This window comes from Phacochoerus africanus, chromosome 2 (genome assembly GCF_016906955.1).
Source record: "Phacochoerus africanus isolate WHEZ1 chromosome 2, ROS_Pafr_v1, whole genome shotgun sequence".
Lineage (NCBI taxonomy): Eukaryota > Metazoa > Chordata > Mammalia > Artiodactyla > Suidae > Phacochoerus > Phacochoerus africanus.
In genome coordinates, this window is record NC_062545.1 from 191,763,950 (window position 1) to 191,784,835 (window position 20,886).

The 20,886-nt window shown below is 35.6% G+C and overlaps 1 protein-coding gene across 1 annotated transcript in view; it reads right to left on the reverse strand.

Annotated features, from left to right (window-relative positions):
• The window catches only part of C2H14orf39 (chromosome 2 C14orf39 homolog), a 62,821-nt gene extending 48,255 nt beyond the window's left edge, over positions 1-14,566 (reverse strand). Inside the window, 5 exon segments of the mRNA XM_047767466.1 lie at positions 6,373-6,462; positions 12,027-12,153; positions 13,184-13,240; positions 13,339-13,400; positions 14,296-14,566. Of these exon segments, the coding sequence (XP_047623422.1) occupies positions 6,373-6,462; positions 12,027-12,153; positions 13,184-13,240; positions 13,339-13,387 (323 nt within the window). The 5' untranslated portion in view covers positions 13,388-13,400; positions 14,296-14,566.
• Positions 14,567-20,886: the final 6,320 nt, after the last annotated feature.

Sequence of the window (20,886 nt, forward strand, 5' to 3'; positions counted from 1 at the left end):
ACAACCCCATCAAAACATGGGCAGAAGATCTAAACAGACAGTTTCTCCAAAGACGACATACAGATGGCCAAGAAACACATGAAAAGATGTTCTACATCACTCATTATCAGAGAAATGCAAATCAAAACCACTCTGAGGTACCACCTTACACCAGCCACAATCGCCATCATCAAAAAGTCTACAAACAATAAGTGCTGGAGAGGGTGTGGAGAAAAAGGAACCCTAGTACACTCTTGGTGGGATTGTAAAGTGGTGCAACCACTGTGGAAAACAGGATGGAGATGCCTCAGAAAACTAAACATAGAACTACCATTTGACCCAGCAATCCCATTCCTGGGCATCCACCCAGTGAAAACCACGACTTGCAAAGACACATGTACTCTGATGTTCATTGCAGCACTATTTACAATAGCCAAGACATGGAAACAACCTAAATGTCCATTGACAGAGGAGTGGATCCAGAAGATGTGGTACATATATACAATGGAATATTAATCAGCCATTAAAAAGAATGAAATACCAGAATTTTTTCCAACATGGATGGACCTAGAAATTATCATGCTAAGTGAAGACAGCCATACAATGAGACACCAACATCAAATGCTTTCACTGACATGTAGAATCTGAAAAAAGGACAGACTGAACTTCTTTGCAGAACAGATACTGACTCAAAGACATTGAAAAATTTATGGTCTCCGGAGGAGACAGTTTGGGGGGTGGGGGGATGTGCTTGGGCTGTGGGATGGAAATCCTGTGAAATCAGATTGTTATGATCATTATACAACTACAGATGTAATAAATTCATTTGAGTAATAAAAAATAATAAAATAAAAATAAAAACATACAAAAAAAAAAAGAAAAAGGTCTTACTTGCCAAAACCAGACTGTAAAAACTGGAAAAAGAGTTTGCTTGTTCAAGTGCACAGACACTAACACAACAATACACAGTTTACAAAGAATTAGGCAAACATGATACCACCAAAGGAAAAGTAAAAAAGCTTCAGTAACTGACCCCAAAGAATAGAGATCTATAATCTGCTTTACAAAGAACTCAAAATAATCATCTTAAAGAAATTCAATGAAATGCAAAAGAATACAGATAACTAAATGAAATCAGGAAAATTAATCAAGAGACAAAGGTTACTTCTCAAGGAATTAGAAAAAGAATAATGTAACCCCAAAGATAGCTGCAAGTAGGGTATATTAAAGATTAGAGCAAGAATAAATGAAGTAGAGACAAGAAAGAAAATGGGGGAGAAAATCAATGAAACAAAAAGTTGCTTTTTTGAAAAGATAAACAAAATTTGTAAACTTTTAGCTAGATTAACAAAAAAAAGAGAAGACTTACACAAAATTATAAATGAAACAGGAGATATTACAACTGACACCAAAGAAATATAAAGGATCATAACAGGCTTCTATGAACAATTATAGGAAAACAAACCAGATAACCTAGAAAAAAGGGATACATTATAGAAACAGGTGACTTACCAAGACTGAACCATGAAAAAATAAAAATCTGAACAGGTCAATTACTAGCAAGGAGATGGAAGCATTTATCAAAAACCTCCCAACAGGGAGTTCCCTGGTGGTGCAGTGGGTTAAGGATCCAATGTTGTCACTGCTGTGGCTCAGGTTTGATCCCTGGCTCAGGAACTTCTGCATGCCACAGGCATGGCCAAAAAGAAAAAGAGAAACAAAAACAAATTTAAAAAAACCTCCCAACAAAGAAAAGCCCAGGATCAGATGGTTTCACTGGTGAATTGCACCAAACATTTAAAGAAGAATGAACATCAATCCCTCCAAATGCTTCTCAAAAAATGGAAGAGGAGAAAACACATTCCAACTCATTGTATGAGGCCAGCATTACCCTGATCCAAAGCCAAATAAGGAAACAGAAAGAAAACTACAGGTCAATATCCCTGATGACTGTAGATGCAAAAATTCTCAACAAAATGCTAGCAAATCAAATTCAATAGCCCATTAAAAGAATCATACACCATGACCAAGTGGGATTTAACCCTAGGATGCAAGGATGGTTCGATATACACAAATTATTTAACATGAAATACCACATTAATGGAATGAAGGATAAAAATCACCTGATCTTCTCAACAGATACAAAAAAAGTATCTGCCAAAATATGACACTTTTCGTGATTAAAAATTTTCAACAAATTAGGTATACCTCAATGTAATAAAGACCATATATGACAAGCCCATAACTAGCATCATACTCAATGGTAAAAGCTAAAAGTTTTTCCTCCAAACTCAGAAACAAGACAAAGATACCACTCTCACCATTCTTATTCAATATAGTACTAAAAGTCTTAGCTAGAGCAATTAGGCAAGAAAAAGAATAAAAAGCATCCAAATAGGAAAGAAAAAAGTACAATAGTCTCTGCTTGCATATGGTATGTGTTCATATACAGAAAACTCTAAGACTCCAACAAAAACCTATTAGAACTAAACAACAAATTCAGTAAATTTTAGGATTCGAAATCAACATACAAAAATCAGTTGCACTTCTATATATTAACAAACTATCTGAAAAAGAAATAAAGAAAACTACCCCTATTTATAGCAGCATCAAAAACATTTAAAAATTTAGGAATAAACTTAACCAAGAAGGTGAAAGATTTGCACACTGAAAACTATAACACACTATGAAAGAAACTGGAGAAGACACAAATATGGAAAGATATTCTGTGCTCATGGATCATAAGAATTAATATTGTTATACTATTCATACTATGCAAAGCCATCTATAGATTCAATGCAACCTCATCAGAATTACAATGGCACTTTCCATAGAAATAGAAAAAAATTCCAAAATTTGTATGGAACCATAAAATACTCCAAACAGTCAAAGAAATTTTTAAAAAGAAGAATAAAGGTGGGAGCACCATACCTCCTCATTTCAAATTATGCTAAAAAGATATAGTAATCAAAATTGTATGGTATTGGCATAAAAACAGATAGCTAAACCAATGGAACAATCAAGAGTCCAAAAGTAAATCCATGCATATACAGTCAAGCATATTTAGAAAGAGTCAATATTCAATGGGGAAAGGATAGTCTCGTCAATAAATAGTGCTGGGAAAACTGGATAGCCACATGCAAAAGAATGAAAGTGGACCCCTATTTTACACCACTCATAAAAATTAACTCAAAATGAATTAAATATTTAAAATTAAATATAAGACCTAAAACCACAGAACTCCTAAAGAAAACACAGGGAAAAAGATCTTGGTGTTGGTCTTGGCAATGATTTTTTGAGATGTGATACCAAAAATATAAGCAATAAAAGCAAAAATTAACAAAAGAGACTACATCAAATTAAGAAAGCTTCAATACAGTAAAAGAATCAATCAACAAAATGAAGATGCAACCTATGGAATGGGAGAAAACATCTGCAAACCATACATCCAATAAGGGATTAATATCCAAAATACATAAGGAGCTCACACAACTCAATAGCAAAAACTAATAATCCAAGTTAAAATGGGCCTAGGACCTAAATAGACATTTTCCCAAAGAAGACAAATAGCCAAAAGGTACAGGAAACATCACTAATTATCAGATAAATGCTACAAAATCACAATGAGCTATTACCTCATACATGTAGTATGGCTATTATCAAAAAGACAAAAGATAGCAAGGAGGTGGAGAAAAGGGGACCCTTGTGTACTGCTGGTGGGAACTTAAATTAATACAGCCATCACAGAAAATAGTAAAAAGGTACTTTAAAAATTAAAAACAGAATAACCCTATATGATCCAGCAATCTCACGTCTGGTTATACGTTCAAAGGAAATAAAATCACTATTCCAAAGAGATATCTAACTTACAGAATGGGAGAAAACAGTTTCAAATGATGCAACTGACAAGGGTTTAATCTCTAAAATATACAAAAAATTTACACAACTCAACAGCAAAAAAGCCAACAATCCAATGGAAAAATGGGCAGAAGACCTGAATAAATATTTCTCCAAGGAAGGTGTACAGATGTCCAATAAGCACATGAAACAATGCTCGACATCACTGATTAGAGAAATGCAAATCAAATCTACCATGAGGTACCACCTCATACCAGTCAGAATGGCCATCATTAATAAGTCCAAGGGAGGGAGTGAGAGGGATCGGGAGCTTGGGGTTATCAGATACAACTTAGAATAGATTTACAAGGAGATCCTGCTGAGTAGCATTGAGAACTATGTCTAGATACTCATGTTACAACAGAACAAAGGGTGGAGGGAAAATGTATACATGTAAGGATAACTTGATCCCCTTGCTGTACAGTGGGAAAATAAAAGAAAAGAAAAAGAAAAGAAAATCTTACTACAAAAAAAAAAAAAAAAGACCACAAATAACAAACGCTGGAGGGGGTGTGGAGAAAAGGGAACCCTCTTGCACTGTTGGTGGGAATGTACAACCTGATACAAGCTGTTACAACCACTACGGAAAACAGTATGGAGGTACCTCAGAAAACTAAATATGGAACTACCATATGACCCAGCCATCCCACTCTTGGGCATATATACAGACAAAACTTTCCTTGAAAAAGACACCTGCACCCTCATGTTCATTGCAGCACTATTCACAATAGCCAAGACATGGAAACAACCCAAATGTCCATTGACAGATAATTGGATTAGGAGATGTAGTATATATACCCAATGGCATACTACTCAGCAATAAAAAAGAACAAAATAATGCCATTTGCAGCAACATGGATGGAACTAGATACTCTCATACTGAATGAAGTCAGAAAGAAAGATAAATATCATATGATTATCACTTTCATCTGGAATGTAATATATGGCACAAATGAACCTTTCCACAGAAAAGAAAATCATGAACTTGGAGAATAGATTTGTGGTTGCCAAAGGGGAGGGGGAGGGAGTGGGATGGCTTGGGAACTTGGAGTTAATAAATGCAGACTATTGCCTTTGGAATGTATAAGCAATGAGATCCTGCTGTATAGCATTGGGAACTATGTCTAGTCACTTATGATGGAGCATCATAATTTGAGAAAAAAGAATGTATACATGTATGTGTAACTGGGTCACCATACTGTACAGCAAAAATGACAGAATACTGTAAACCAGTTATAATGGAAAAAAAATTAAAATATTTTAAAAAAACAAAGAGGTATCTGCACCATCTTTATTAAACATTATAGACAATGGCCAAGGCATGGAAACACTTGGGTACATTGACAGATGAATGAATAAAGAAAATGTGATTATATATACACACAGACATACAAATAAAATATATATATGTGGAATGTTAGCCATTAAAAAAGGAAATTCTGCCATTTGTGATATGGATGGACCTTGAAGGAATTACACTAAAACAGAGAAAGATAATACTGTTATAATCTCACTTATATGTAAAATTTAAAAAAAAAAAAAAGATGAACTCATAGAAACAGCGAGTATAATGGTGGCCGTGGCTGCCAGGGCTGGAGGGTAGAGGAAATAAGGAGATGTTGGTCAGTGGGTACAAACTTCCAGTTAAAAGATAAGTAAGTTCTGGGGATCTAATATAAAGCATGGTGAATATGATAATACTGTATTATATACTTGAAAGTTGTCAAAAGAATAAATCTAAATATTCTCACTACAAAAAAAACACAGTAGTTAAGTGATCGATGTGTTACCTAAACTTACTGTGGTAATCATTTCACAATATACATATATATTAAATCATCATGTTGTACAGCTCAGACTTTATATAAGTTATATGTCAATTATACCTCACTAAAGCTGGGAGAAGTAGTAAGATAAATAAAAATTAAAAAATAGATACTGCTCTTGTCCAATTATGTTAAAAATAAAAATATTTCCATTTTTTCAATTAAGACAAATTATAATGCTATATAATGTGTTCAAAGTTCCTCACCTTTGTTTCACTGTATTCACTAATTTCATTTAGTCTCCAAAACCAGGTGATTTTACACATAATAAAAAAAGCCCACACAAATATTAGTATTTAAGCCCCCCACTAAATTAGCACTCTGAAAAATGGTTTGATATAAAATACCGTTCAAAAGTCAATAATCCAAATGTTTCATGAGCTATTTGTACAGCTAACTATTCCAATTGTTTGACTATAACAATTCAGTCATTAAAAAAAAATTGACTGAAACATTCTGCCTTATAATCACTACTGATAGATTCTAAGGACATATTTAAACATATCCAAGGTTGGATAGAGATTTATAACAAATTGGTAGGCCAACAATGACACCCAAAGAGTCCAAAACATTGAAATTACCTTAAAAAAAAATTTGTGCACAAAGTTTCTATTACAAACCATATCTTATTAATACTATCTTTAGAACTGATAAGCTTAAATTAATATACTTGTCTTTTTCAATAGTTTCTTGATAAATAGTAAACTGGTCCTGCATATAGTCTTCATGTTTGTAAAATACATCACATGTTGGCTTCCAGCTATGGAAAAAAAATATCGTAATTAGCATCTCAGAATGATAAACAAATTGAAAATAAAATGAATGTAACCATTTAAAGATAAATCTTTCTCTTCCCTAAAAAAATCTTACATCAAGAAAAAATTCTCATCTCCCATTACACAACAATCATTCATGCATTCATATACATGTTCAAGTATCAATAGCCATTAATTTTTACGTAAAACCTATTTTAGAACCACGACTAGGGCAGGAACAAATGTGACATGGCTGAAGTGTATATTACAATGGAGATAACTGCAATTTCTGAAATATACTCTGCAACCTGCAATATCAGGCATTCTTTTTATTATAGTTCTAAGATCTTAGGTAAGAAATTGTTTTGGAGAAAAATTTAAAGAGCTAGGATAAGAGGGCTTTTTTCCTCCTCTGAATTTTTTTTTCCCTTTTCAGCAGTCCCTTGGCATATGGAAGTTCCCAGGCCAGGGATCTAATATGAGCCACATCTATGCCATAACTTCGGCAATGCAAGATCCCTAACCCACTGTGCTGCAGGGATTGAACCAGCAACACAGACAAGCTGGATCGTGACCTACTGAGTGACAGAGGAAACTCCTCTCCTTTGAAATCTAAAAAGTCAGATTTTACACCCTCCTGAATCTTAAAGAAAGAAACTAGACCAAAAATGAATCATAAAGTCAGATAGTAAGAAAAATGGAGTTCCCATTGTGGCTTAGCGGTAATGAATGCAACTAGTATTCATGAAGATGTGAGTTTGATCCCTGGCCTTGCTCAGTGGGTTAAGGATCCGGCTTTGCCATGAGTTATGGTGTAGGTGGTAGACATGTCTTGGATCCTGAGTTGCTGTTGCTATGGCCATGGCATAGGCCAGCAGCTGCAGCACCTATTCAACCCCTAACTTGGGAACTTCCATATGCCATGGGTGCAGCCCTAAATAGCAAAAAAAAAAAAAAAATCGGATAGTAAGAATACAATGAATACTCAACTTCTACATTTGCTTATTACATGACTAGAAAAATGTTACCAATATGAAAAATCTAAAACTAGCACATACCATGGCAGCTTTCATTCTAAGTATTATTTAAATATTTCCTCTAGATCTTTTTTCTGATCTTTATTTTTTCAGATTCCAAAAATACACATACCCACTTTGGAAGCACAGAAAAGTATATATAAGAAAATAATTATCAGAGTTCCCTTCATGGCTCAGTGGTTAACAAACCCAACTAGGATCCATGAGGTCGTGGGTTCGATCCCTGGCCTTGCTCAGTGGGTTAACGATCCGGCGTTGCTGTGGTTGTGGTGTAGGCCAGCAGCTACAGCTCCGATTAGACCCCTAGCCTGGGAACCTCCACATGCACCGGTGCAGCCCTAAAAAAAAAAAAAAGAAAGAAAGAAAAGAATTATTGTCCATGTTCTCAACACTGAATAATAACTACTAATGTTGCTTTAATAAGTTTTCTAGATTTACTGTAAGTATATAATTTAACATATTTGAGATCATATTCACATATAACAACATATCCTCCTTCATCACTTTCTTTAAACTATACACATGTTCTTTGTCACTAAGAACTCATTGTAAAGGTTTTAATAAATACAACATATTATATAATTTATCTAATCATTCCAATATTGTTGCCCATTTTGATTAGCAAGCTTATGCTCATACTTGTCTGAGTTTCTAATCATTTCCTTAGACAATATTCCCCAATACAGAATTATAAGGTCAAAGGTTTTATATATATATATTCTGAATATTTTAAAAACTCCATAAAAAACACATGTTCACTAAAAAGATACTGCAAGCATTCTGATGCACATATTTCTAGACTTTTTCTAATTATATATAAATACTCAATTACTAAATTGGATTCATACTAAAAATGTTTTGTTCAATTTGTAATGTACGGAAAAACACCTTTCCATGTCAATAACTATTCATTTACATCATAAATTAGTGGGCCACCCACTGTTTATTCATATGGAAAACAAAAATTCATTTAAACAATCACCTAGGAGTTCCCGTCTTGGTGGTGCAATTAATGAATCCGACTAGGAACCATGAGGTTGCGGGTTCGGTCCCTGCCCTTGCTCAGTGGGTTAAGGATCTGGCATTGCCATGAGCTGTGGTGTAGGTTGCAGACGCGGCTTGGATCTCACATTGCTGTGGCTCTGGCATAGGCTGGTGGCTACAGCTCCAATTAGACACCAAGCCTGGGAATCTCCATATGCCGTGGGAGCAGCCCAAGAAATAGCAAAAAAAAAAAAAAAAATCACCTAATGTTAAACATTTCAGTTGTTTCCAATGTTTTTCTATCATAAAAAGGTTGAAATAAACACCTTGTTGTACTTTACATCTTTGAGAAACTGCCTAGTCATTTCTTCATGAAAAATTCTCAGAAATGGAACCATTCAATCAAGTTATGCTTATTTTTAAAGTTTAAAAGTATATTAATATGCCATCTGAAAGGTATGTATGGGTGTACATTCCTACAGTGTGTCAGAGAGGTGATTTTCTTATTTCCTGGCCAATACTAAGTATTATCTTTCTTCAAATTTCTGCAAAATTTAAAGGTGAAAAAAATACATAGTATGTTATTATTGCTTTAATTTGAATGTCTTTATTAGTAAGATTGAGCATTTGGTCACAAGTTTATTAGACAGATATTTCTTCATTTTGGTATTTACTTTACCTTTTTTTTTTTTGGTCTTTTTAGGGCCATACCTGAGGCATATGGAGGTTCCCAGGCTAGGGGTCAAATCAGAGCTGTAGCTGCCTGCCTGGCCTACACCACAGCCACAGGGAGGCGGGATTCAAGCCTTATCTGCAATCTACACCGCAGCTCAAGGCAATGCTGGATCCTTAACCCACTGAGCGAGGCCAGGGATCGAAACTTCGTCCTCAGGGATGCTAGTTGGGTTTGTTAACCACTGAGCTATCATGGGAACTTCCTGTGCCCATGTTTCTAATGGGGTTTTGGCTCTTCCTTACTAATTTCCTCAACCACTTTATTTTTAAATTAACCCTTCTTGACATTTTCCTACCTTATCCTTTTGCTCTTTATATCACTTTGAGCTGTTTTTCTTTTTTTTTTTTTTGTCTTTTTGTCATTTTCTTGACCTGCTCCCACGGCATATGGAGGTTCCTAGGCTAGGGGTCGAATCAGAGCTGTAGCCTCCGGCCTACACCAGAGCCACAGCAATGTGGGATCCAAGCTGCAACTATGACCCACACCACAGCTCATGGCAATGCCCGATCCTTAACCCACTGAGCAAGGCCAGGGATCGAACCCAAAACCTCATGGTTCCTAGTCAGATTCGTTAACCACTGAGCCATGACGGGAACTCCTGAGGTGTTTTTCTTTTTGATTTGTATGTGTCATATTTATCCATTCTTTCCTATGTGTTTTCCACCTCTGATGACATACTTAGAAAGGCCTTCTTCTCTCAGATAGTCACCTATATCTTCTCCTAAATACTTTCATGAATTCATACTTCACATTTAAATCTCTTAACGAGCATGCTGAAATCATGAACTAGAGTTATTCACACATTAAAAAGAAATAGATCCTACTAACTGTCCTCAGAACCCAGCAGAGAATAAGCTTGTATAACATACATCTTGGACACAGCTGTTTCTAAAAAGAAACTACCAGTATCTTTCCACCCATATTACAGCCAACTGAGGGAAACCACTGGTAAAATCTACTACAATAAATCTAAATCAAACTAAAAGTTCAACAATATGTAGCTTTTTTATCATATTACCAAAAAGTAAACATTAATAATTTTAGTATTAACAAAAGTGTAAGGAAATAGAAACTCTCATATATCGTTGGTTAAAATACAAATTAGTATAATTTTTCAGAGAGCAGTTTGGCATTATCTATCAAATATTTAAACATACATACTCTTTGATCTAGCAATTTAACTTCTAGGAGTTCATTCTAGAGCTACAGGTCTAGAAGTGCAGAAGGATACCTGTATATGTTGCTTTCAATAGGAAAAAACTAGAAATAACCTGAATGTTTAATAATAGGAAAATGGTTAAAAAACTTAGGATACATCAATACTATAAAGCACTATGGAGCTGTTAAAAAATAAAGAATGAAAACTATACATAGTCATGACATGCATAGCACCATTTATGTTACATATTGTTACATTTTAAAAAGTTGAAGAATTATCATGGTTCAGCAGAAACGAACTTGTCTGGTATCCATAAGGAACATGGGTTGATTCCTGGCCTTGTTCTGTGGGTTGAGGAACAGGCGTTGCTTTGAGCTGTGGTGTGGGTGGCCAATGCTGCTCAGATCTGGGATTGCTATGGCTGTGGTGTAGGCCAGCGGCTACAGCTCTGATTTGACCTCTAGCCTGGGAATTTCCATGTGCTGCAGGTGTGGCCCTAAAAAGATAAAAAAATGAATAAGTATGGTATGATCGCATTTTTTAAAAAATGAAAAATAGATATACAGATATATATGTATAAAAGCATATGTAACAATGATGATGAATGTGTATTTCAGAAGGTCCAAAATGGTATTCACTGTTAAGGATGACTGCCTATAAGGAAGAGAGCAGGGTGGCATGGGGAATGCAGGTAAGGAGAAACTTTTTACACCATACATTAGTATGTCTTTGAATTTTTATGTTAAGTATATATTTTTTTCTTTTTACAGCCCCACCTGCAGTGTATGTAAGTTCCCAGGCCAAGGGTCTAATCAGAGGTGCACTTGCAGCCTACACCACAGCCACAGCAACACCAGATATGAGCTGCACCTCCAACCTATGCCACAGCTTACAGGAACATCTTAACCCACTGAGCAAGGGCAGGGATAGAACCTGCATCCTCACAGAGACAGCTTGGGGTCCTTAACCCACAGAGCCACAACAGGAATTTTAAAACCAGTATTAAAAAAGTAATGAGGGAAAACCAAAAAAGCTTATGAATTTTTAAATAACATTTAAAAACAAATATAATTCTTGGAAGTACAGTACTAAATAAAAACACAATGGTTCACATAAAATTAAATACAGAAAACTAACATATTTTATTTTTGTAAGTACCTGTCCATACAATTACGTTCCATTAACAAGCCTTTGTTTCAAAATGTTTTGTCTTATAATAGTTGTAACTACCAGAATCCAAAACCTGAAGCTATATTGAAAGAATTCTTAACATATTGAATATTTTTATTTTGAAAAGCTATGAATTTTAGGCTAGGGTCCCTTAGACAAAAATAAGATCTTGAAAATTCAAAGATGGAAATTATGTCAAATTTATTTGTTTAAAAGAATTTTCTATTCTGTGCCTAGATTATTCAAAATACTGTATTGAGACTAATTGGATCTGAATTCAAGAGATCTTACAGCACTTCTATTTTTCTTTTGAAACTTCTGTGATCCCTTTTACAGTGGTATATAACAAGGAAATTGAAGATTTGATTCATCATTTTCCTAACATAAAATACTACTTTAAAGCAAATGTCTTCCACTATAAACTCAAAACCTTGAATGAAAGAATTTAATGACAATTTTTGAAAGTCTCTTTAAAATACTCACTTACTACAGCTGTCTTTGATCTCCTTACTATGTCTACAGTAATGACCTATTTCCTCATCTGTTGTATTTATAGCTTCATGTATTTTACAAATGGTCGCTTTATTTTCTTTAATATCTTCAAAGCATTCTGGGAAAAGACAATATTTATTTTCTTAAAAAGAAATCATAAATTCAAAATAAACAAATACAGTAGAAACAAGGTATGGCAACTGACTTAAAAAAAAAAAAAAAAAAAAAAGAAGAAGGACCAGAGAATGGAGAGGAAAAGAAGCTTGAGATAGGAAGTGCACTATGCTAAAAAGCCCAGGACCAGAGTTAGGCTTCCTCTTAGACCCAGAAGCTACAAATTTGCATTTGGGATTTAAGAGAAATAAATCTCCCCTGTCCCTCATCTTTAATGTAAGAGGGCTGGATTAGGTAATATCTAAGATCAGTGATATCTTACAAAGCTATGAATTTATGTAAACATTTACTCATATAATACTACCTTAAGAGTTTTGTTTTTCACAAATATGAAATTTCTATTCATCAATTTCATGACATTATTTAATGCACCTTCAACTCATTTCCTTGTTACTAGTGAGTAAATATAAGATAAAGTATACTTTCTTTAAAAGATTAAAATAAATTCTTATTTAAATTCTAAATTCTTTTTGTTGCAGAAGATAACTTGTCTACCTTTCAGAACTATTAAAAAATTATTATATTTGCTTTTGTTAGTTTTTATGTAGGATCTTAAAATACTATATTTATGTCCTTTGCTTTGCCATTCCATTCATAATACTCAGAATTAGCATTCCTGAAAATGTGGCATCTATTAATCTGGCCTCTGACTTTTGATGATTTATAAAAATATTTGCAATTTTTCAGTCAAATATTTGAAATGACCTGTGTTATCTGAGAAAAACAATAATTTCAATTGTATTTAATTAAGGGTCATTTCTGTTTAAAACAATCCTTAAACACAAAATAATTAATGCTGAATACAGAAATTTATTATTGAAAAAGTGTAGTTAAATAGCTCGTTATCAGTCACTAAACAAAACCAGGAAAAAAATTATGCCAACTGTAAGTTACCCTAAACAAGGTAACTGCACAGTATTTTACATTCCATAAAAATTAAAAAATAAAAACATCTGTCATGCAAAACTACTTACTATTAATTCGTTGAATTATATCTTCTTTAGTACTTATATCTTGCTCATACTGGAAAACTAAAATAAATAATTCTTTTGTGATTTCATTTCATTGTTAAAATGTCAAATAACAATATAAATAGTTACCTGTTTCTTTATTTTCATTTTATACGTACCAAATTCTAACAACAGTCTGTCCAAACTGACAAACAGGCTGTCATTCATCCTGGATACTTTGCTAAAAAAAAAGAATAATAATAATAAGCAAGGATTTTCTATAAACAACCTTTTCACAGAGCATTATTACAGAAAAACGTGAGTGGAGCAAAAGACTGGGGAGGGAAAAGACCCCTTCATTCCAGTACTGGGCAGAGCCCCAGCAGGTACGTAAAAAATGAACGTCATTACATATATTTAATTATAGATATTAAATATATAAATTAAGTAAACGAATGTAGTTATATATTAAATATATATAATTTTATATCATAAAATAAACTGAATATCGTTGCATGACTGAAACTTCATAATTGTTTATGCATAGTAATCCACAGACACCCAGATTTCTCAAAAGTATATGCTCTTTAAAATAAACAACTCTCTCAACACGTCCTTTCTCTGCGTGTTATCACTACGGGTAGCAAGATTTTTAGTCTTTCACCAACAGCGAGGTAAAACAACCTGCGGGAACTGAGCAACTTTACACTTGGTATTTTACCGAGAGTCCACAAATTGGAAGTATTCCCAGAACTACCAAGTCGCATTTTAAAGATAACGCCTGAGGCGGGGTTCGGCTCTCTAGTCGGCACACTGAGGAAACTACTCTGCCTGCGCGTTTTGAAGCGGGAAGTTCACTGGCCGACTCCCTCCACAGCCCACTCGCTTCTCCTCCCCGAGTCTGCCCCCGATACCCGCCTTCGGGCGGCAGTGCGGCCCAGAGCAAGGCCACACGCCAGGAAGCCCCCAGAACGCGACCTCTGGGGACAGGGCCCGCCGGGCCCCCGACCCCTCAGGGCTGCCTGCCCAGCGAATAACCGCCACGCGCAGTTCCTTCCACCCACCTCAGTCCCTCTCCCCCGTTCCCCCCAGGACCCTAAGGCTCACGCCCTTCCTTCCCCGGACCCAGACTCTACCCAAGGTCGCGAGGGCCGCGAACGTGACAGCAGATGCCCTAGGAGGTCTGGCGCTCCGCCTCAGCCTCACTCAGCCCAACCCGTCCGCGCGAGGCCCACGGCGGGAGCGACAAATCGCGCTGAGGCGCGAGATCGAAATCCCCGCGAGACTCACGCGGCTGCGCTCACGCCTTCCTCACCCCCACCCGCCGCCCGCGGGGCGAGAACCCGATCTTCTACCGCCTTCGGAAAGTGCACCGGGCGCGGAAGCTCTCGACCCAGGGTTAGGGAACTTGTCCGGGGTGGGTTTTTTTTTTTTAAGACTATCCGTTCCGCAGGTAAAAATAACAGGTTAAAAAATATTTTGGAAAACAGCAATGAAACTGATACTAACCTTAACAGGATAACATAAATCACCAGAATCAACTGTCAAGATTCAATTTTTCATTTAGCATTTTTCAAAACGTCTTGAAAAGCAAGTATAAGAATGCAAATACATTTCATTCAACAAATATTTTGAGTGACTAGTCTGTTTAGTTCAAATAAAGTGCACATTAATTTTTTCTGTCCAAAATGCTATCGTTGGACACTTTATGCTCTTAGATTTTGCATATCCAAAGTGAAAGAGTTCACTTTGTGATTTATACATTATTTATAGTTTATAATTTGCTCACAATAATTTAAACAAATCATTCCCCCAAACTGCCTTCATTATTGGTATATTTCTGGTAAAAATGTGTTTAATAGTAAATGATGTAAATTATTGCCCAAATTCCCAACAATCTAAGTTGTTTCACAGATTATGAAGATGAAAAAGATACCTACACCGGTGTTTCTTAAGTACTTCAGATCATATTTGAATAACCAATTTTATTACAATGTTATGTGATGTTGTTCATGAGTGTTAAAGACAGTCAACAATGATAATTCAGTGTAAGTCTGATGATGTAAGAAATCAAGCAGCTTTATTCCTATACTTGTTTATATTTATTAACTATCCCTTTTTTAGGAAGGCATGAAAGAATGGATATGAAGGTTAAATTATCAATAACCTTGCTGGCACTACTTTGCTATTACTGCTTAGAAAATTTGACAGGTCAAAAGAGTGACCCGCTTTAACTTAACAGTAGATTTTTTTTATTTTCCCACTGTGCAGTGAGGGGGTCAGGTTATCCTTACATGTATACATTACAATTACATTTTTCCCCCACCCTTTCTTCTGTTGCAACATGAGTATCTAGACAAAGTTCTCAATGCTACTCAGCAGGATCTCCTTGTAAATCTATTCTAAGTTGTGTCTGATAAACCCAAGCTCCCGATCCCCCCCTCCCCCCTCCCCCCCTCCCCCCTCCCACCCTCCCCCTCCCCTCCCCCCCTCCCCTCCCCCTCCCCCTCCCATCAGGCAGCCACAAGTCTCTTCTCCAAGTCCATGCTTTTCTTTTCTGAGGAGATGTTCATTTGTGCTGGCTATTAGATTCCAGTTATAAGTGATATCATATGGTATTTGTCTGTGTCTTTCTGGCTCATTTCACTCAGGATGAGATTCTCTAGTTCCATCCATGTTGCTGCAAATGGCATGATGTCATTCTTTTTTATGGCTGAGTCATATTCCATTGTGTATATATACCACATCTTCCAAATCCAATCATCTGTTGATGGACATTTGGGTTGTTTCCATGTCCTGGCTATTGTGAATAGTGCTGCAATGAACATGCGGGTGCACGTGTCTCTTTTAAGTAGAGTTTTGTCCGGATAGATGCCCAAGAGTGGGATTGTGGGGTCATATGGAAGTTCTATGTATAGATTTCTAAGGTATCTCCAAACTGTTCTCCATAGTGGCTGTACCAGTTTACATTCCCACCAACAGTGCAGGAGGGTTCCCTTTTCTCTACAGCCCCTCCAGCACTTGTTATTTGTGGATTTATTAATGATGGCCATTCAGACTGGTGTGAGGTGATATCTCATGGTAGTTTTGATTTGCATTTCTCTTATAATCAGCAATGTTGAGCATTTTTTCATGTGTTTGTTGGCCATCAACAGTAGATTTTTTAATGTAAAATTGTGGAAACCTAGAAACACTACCTTACTGAAACCTGGAAATCAATTTATTCACATTTATATTCAGATGTATGCATATCCTAATTACTCTAAAAAAAAATACACTTGAGTTCTACCAACTCCACTACCCCCATCCCATTCCAAAAGTCCCTTCTGGAAAAACAATAAAGATAAAGATTTTCCATCTACCGAAGAGTTTTAAATAATAAACTTTAGGAGTTCCTTTGTGGAGCAGTCAGTTAAGGATCCAGAGTTATCATTGCAGTGGCTGGACATGCCACAGGCATGGCCAAAAAATATATATACTGTAATAATAAATTTTATTCTCCTAAATCCCCTCAATGAAATATAGTGCTCTGTTTGAAAAATTATAGAATGTTGACTCAAGTTAATTTTATTTTAACACATTATTTCCTGGGAAAGTAGCCCCATTATTTTTATTATATACTCCCATACCTATAAGTAACACTTTCCCCTCTTGCTCCATATGTGTAAATCATAATCTGAAGAAATTCTTAATTTAAAACTATTATCCATTTTAATTGCACTGTATTACCTTCCTTTTATTGCTAAATTTTTCAGCAGAATACATGTCTCCTACATATAATTCCTTCCCACTCCTTTCCTCATTGATTATTTGGTGCAAGCCTAATCCCCTAAAAGGGGATTCTTCCTAAGGCATACTTCCTTATGTCACTTATTCCCAATCTAAAATTTTGGATGGGTACATTTGATTGGAGAAACCTAAGCGACATGCTTCACTTCTTTCTTCCAGGCTGTTAAGAATATCTCCAAACATAAGAAGTGGATTAATTCCAGGAAGTCAAAAAATAATAGCAATTTTCCATGATATTTACCCTCTGAATTCCAGACCCATATATCTACATGATAAGCCAAAACACAACTCATGTTTTTCCCCCAGTAGAGCTGGGCTTTTTTCATGATCTCTCTTTGCATGAATGGGACTAGTATCCATTTGTTCATACCAGAAACCTAGGCATCATCCTTGACAGTCTTCCCTCTCCTCTTATCCCCCATATCTAATCCATCACAAATCCTACCAACTTTACCTTTTAAATATCTTAGAAAAGCATTCATTCCTCTCTATCTCAATTGCCACCATCTTAGTCCAAGTTATCATCATTCTCTCACTTAGGCTTTACTGCATATCTACTCTGACCCTCTTGTCCATTCATCATCCATCCTTCAACAGAGCAATTCTTAATTGCAAATTACACACACACACACACACACACACACACACACACACACGCAGCTTAAAACACATCATGGCTTCCTGTGTTCTAAGAAGGAAGGACAAAATTCTGATCATGGCTCACAAGGCCCTTTATGATCCTATTGCTATCTACCTCAGCTTCTTCATAGTATACCAACTTTATCTTCCACCCTGAAATTCGGCCTTTACACTTTCAGTTCTTAACATGCTCCTTCCCCTCACAGAGAAAATGTACTTGCTGGTTTCTCAGCCTGGAATTCTCTATACTTCTTAAAAACCTTCTACTCATTCTTCAAACCTCAACTAAAGTATCACAGCTTTACCAATGCCCATCATCAACCTTCAAAGTTCATGCGCTTATCCTTCATAGCCTATAACTTGGTTATAATTTGAAATTATTTGTGTAATTATTATGTAAACATCTATCTCATCCACCATACTGTAGGTTCCATGAAAACAGGCCCAACCCTCCTGTTTTGTCCTCCTCCCAACACATACAAACACCCTGGCAACCACAATGAATAGGTTACAGCAGTGTTTTGTCATAGTGACTATAATCCCAGTTCAATTCACAAGCAATTTCAAGGGAATAAATGCCACTTCACTCTAAGAACAGTCCTTATAGGGGAAATAGTCATAAAAGAGGAAGTGAAGCAATATGAATCTGCTAACACAAATTTATTTACATGAATGGCAATCAGGTCAGTGGAAAAAACAGCATGCTTAAAGTGTGGCAGGATTTTCAAATATGCATGACTAAATTTACATTTTAATATTAAAACAAAAACCTCTCCTTTGTTTTCTCAGTTGATCCCCTGTTTTGGGGTAGTTGACTTTCCTGGCCAAATTAGGTCTATGCCATCATCACCTCCTGGAATTATCAAGTCAATAAAATATGGGTAGTTGTTTGACAACACTGCTGACTTCTTGACAGTAACTCTTATGCTAGTGGGTTTCCAATGTGTACAAACCATATTAGGCAAAATGCAAAAATAACAGGATTTTTGTTCTTATAGATCTTGTAGATACCATTTAATACTAACTTGACTCATTCATTGATTTACTGTTCATGTACCTTTGATTTTGGTTGTGGTGCAAGCCTATTTCCCTCAAATATGTCTACTTACTTCTAAAATCCTATTAAGTGAAATTTAAAATTTTAATTTACTCTTCATTATCCTTTATGACACATAATTTTTAAATTTTATTCCTTTTTTGCTCACCACTGTATCCCAAATACCTGGTACAGTACCTAATACATGATAGAAATTCAAATGATACTTGAATGATTAAATGAATGAATGATAAGTGCTCAAAAAATGGTTAAATCATTTCATATCTGGATTACTGTAACTGGCTGGGGACCACCTTCCCATTTGATCTATTCTGTATTCTTTCTATTCTATCATATAACAGTACTGATTTTTTACATCTATTTTATGATGTAATTTACATAATTCAAAAGGAATTAGTGATTATATTTTCTTCTCCTTCAAATTGGAATGCCTCTGCACTACTTTAAGATCTTCTATAATTTGACCTCAACTTTATTTCCCCACAAAATCTCTCTATTTTAAGCAGTTCCCTCACTGATCCAAGAAGACACTACGTTTATTTAAGCCTCCATGGCTTAATGTTCAATGTTCTTCCCAACTGGAAAGTTTCTTCTCCTTGATCCAATCAAATTCTATCCATTTTTCAGAGTTCAAGTCACAAGAAAACTTTCCCTGACTGCTATAGATATTCCTTTTCTCTGAAGTCTATGGGACTTTCTCTGAAGTCTGCAGCACTGTGTGTAGTACTTAATTACACAGTAGGCTAAACAGTGGTTTTATAAAGATGAAGAAAATCCTTGCTCTCAAAAACCTCACCATTTGACAGTGGAGACAGACAGTGATAATTATGACTGCTGTAATAGATATACATATATGTTACTTGGATGATTGGTGATTATTAATTCAGTGACCTTTAATTCAAAGTCAGTCAGCAATTTTATACCAGTCAGGGTTCTAGCAGGAAACAAAAATCACTCCATATGATTCAAGTGATAAGACTTTAGTGAAGAAACTTCTTATGGATGTATAGGCAGAGGACAAGTTGTATTGTGTTTCACTGCTGAACTCTAAATTCTAGCAACAGGTACACAACACTTCAAAAGGCCATGTGGGGGCCACTCCATACCACAAAACCATCCATTCCACAGAAGAGACCAGAAAGGATCCAAAGAACACCAAATGTATCTGAAACACCAAATACCCCACACTGAAGTCACTTTACTCCATCCCCCCATATATCAAAATGCCATTTTACAGAGGAAGACAGAGGACACCTAAAAGATTTAGCATACATCTCAAACATACTGAGTTAGCTAAAAGAAACTTTTAAACTGGTTCTAACTAAGGTATCTATCAAAAGTTTATTACCACCTGCCTCTGGTATTCAGTAGGGTATAAACTCGCAAGAAAGATTCAATCAGTTATATAGAAACTAAGTCTCAGAGTATCCAAGGCTCTCTAATAATTAGTGATGTTGAGCATGTTTTCATGCACTTTTGGGCATGTGTCCTTCTTCTTCGGAGAAATGTCTATTTAGATTGCCTGACCATTTTTTGATTGAGTTGTTTGCTTGTTTGTTTTTTGATAAAGCTATGAGAGATGGTTGTATATTTTGGAGAATCCATTGTTAGTTGCTTCATTTGCAAAGATTTTTCTCCCATTCTGCGAGTTGTCTTTTCTTTTTTATGGTTTCCTTTGCTATGTAAAATCTTTTAAGTTTAATTAGGTCCCATTTGTTTACTTTTGTTTTTATTTTCATTACTCTAGGAGGTGGATCAAAAAAGATATTTCTGCAATTTATGTCAGAGAATGTTCTGCCTGGGTTTTCCTTTAGGAGTTTTATTAGGTCTGGCCTTATGCTTAGGTCTTTTTATCCATTTTGAGTTTAATTTTGTGTATGGTGTTAGAAAATTTCTAATTTCCTTCTTTTTTTTTTTTTTACCTATACCTGTCCAGTTTTTCCAACACCACTTATTGAAGAGACTGCCTTTTTTCCATTGTATATTTTTGCCTCCTTTGTCACAGATTAGTTGAGTATAGGTGTATGGGTTTAATTCTGGGTTTTCTATCCTGTTCCACTGATCTATGTTTCTGTTTGTGCACTAGTTATCATACCATTTTTATTACTATAGCTTTATAGCAGAGTTTGAAGTCTGAGAGCCTGATTCCTCCAGTTTTGTTTTTCTTTTTCAAGATTGTTTTGGCTATTCAAGGTATTTTGTGCTTCTATACAAATTTAAATTTTTTTGTTCTAGTTCTGTG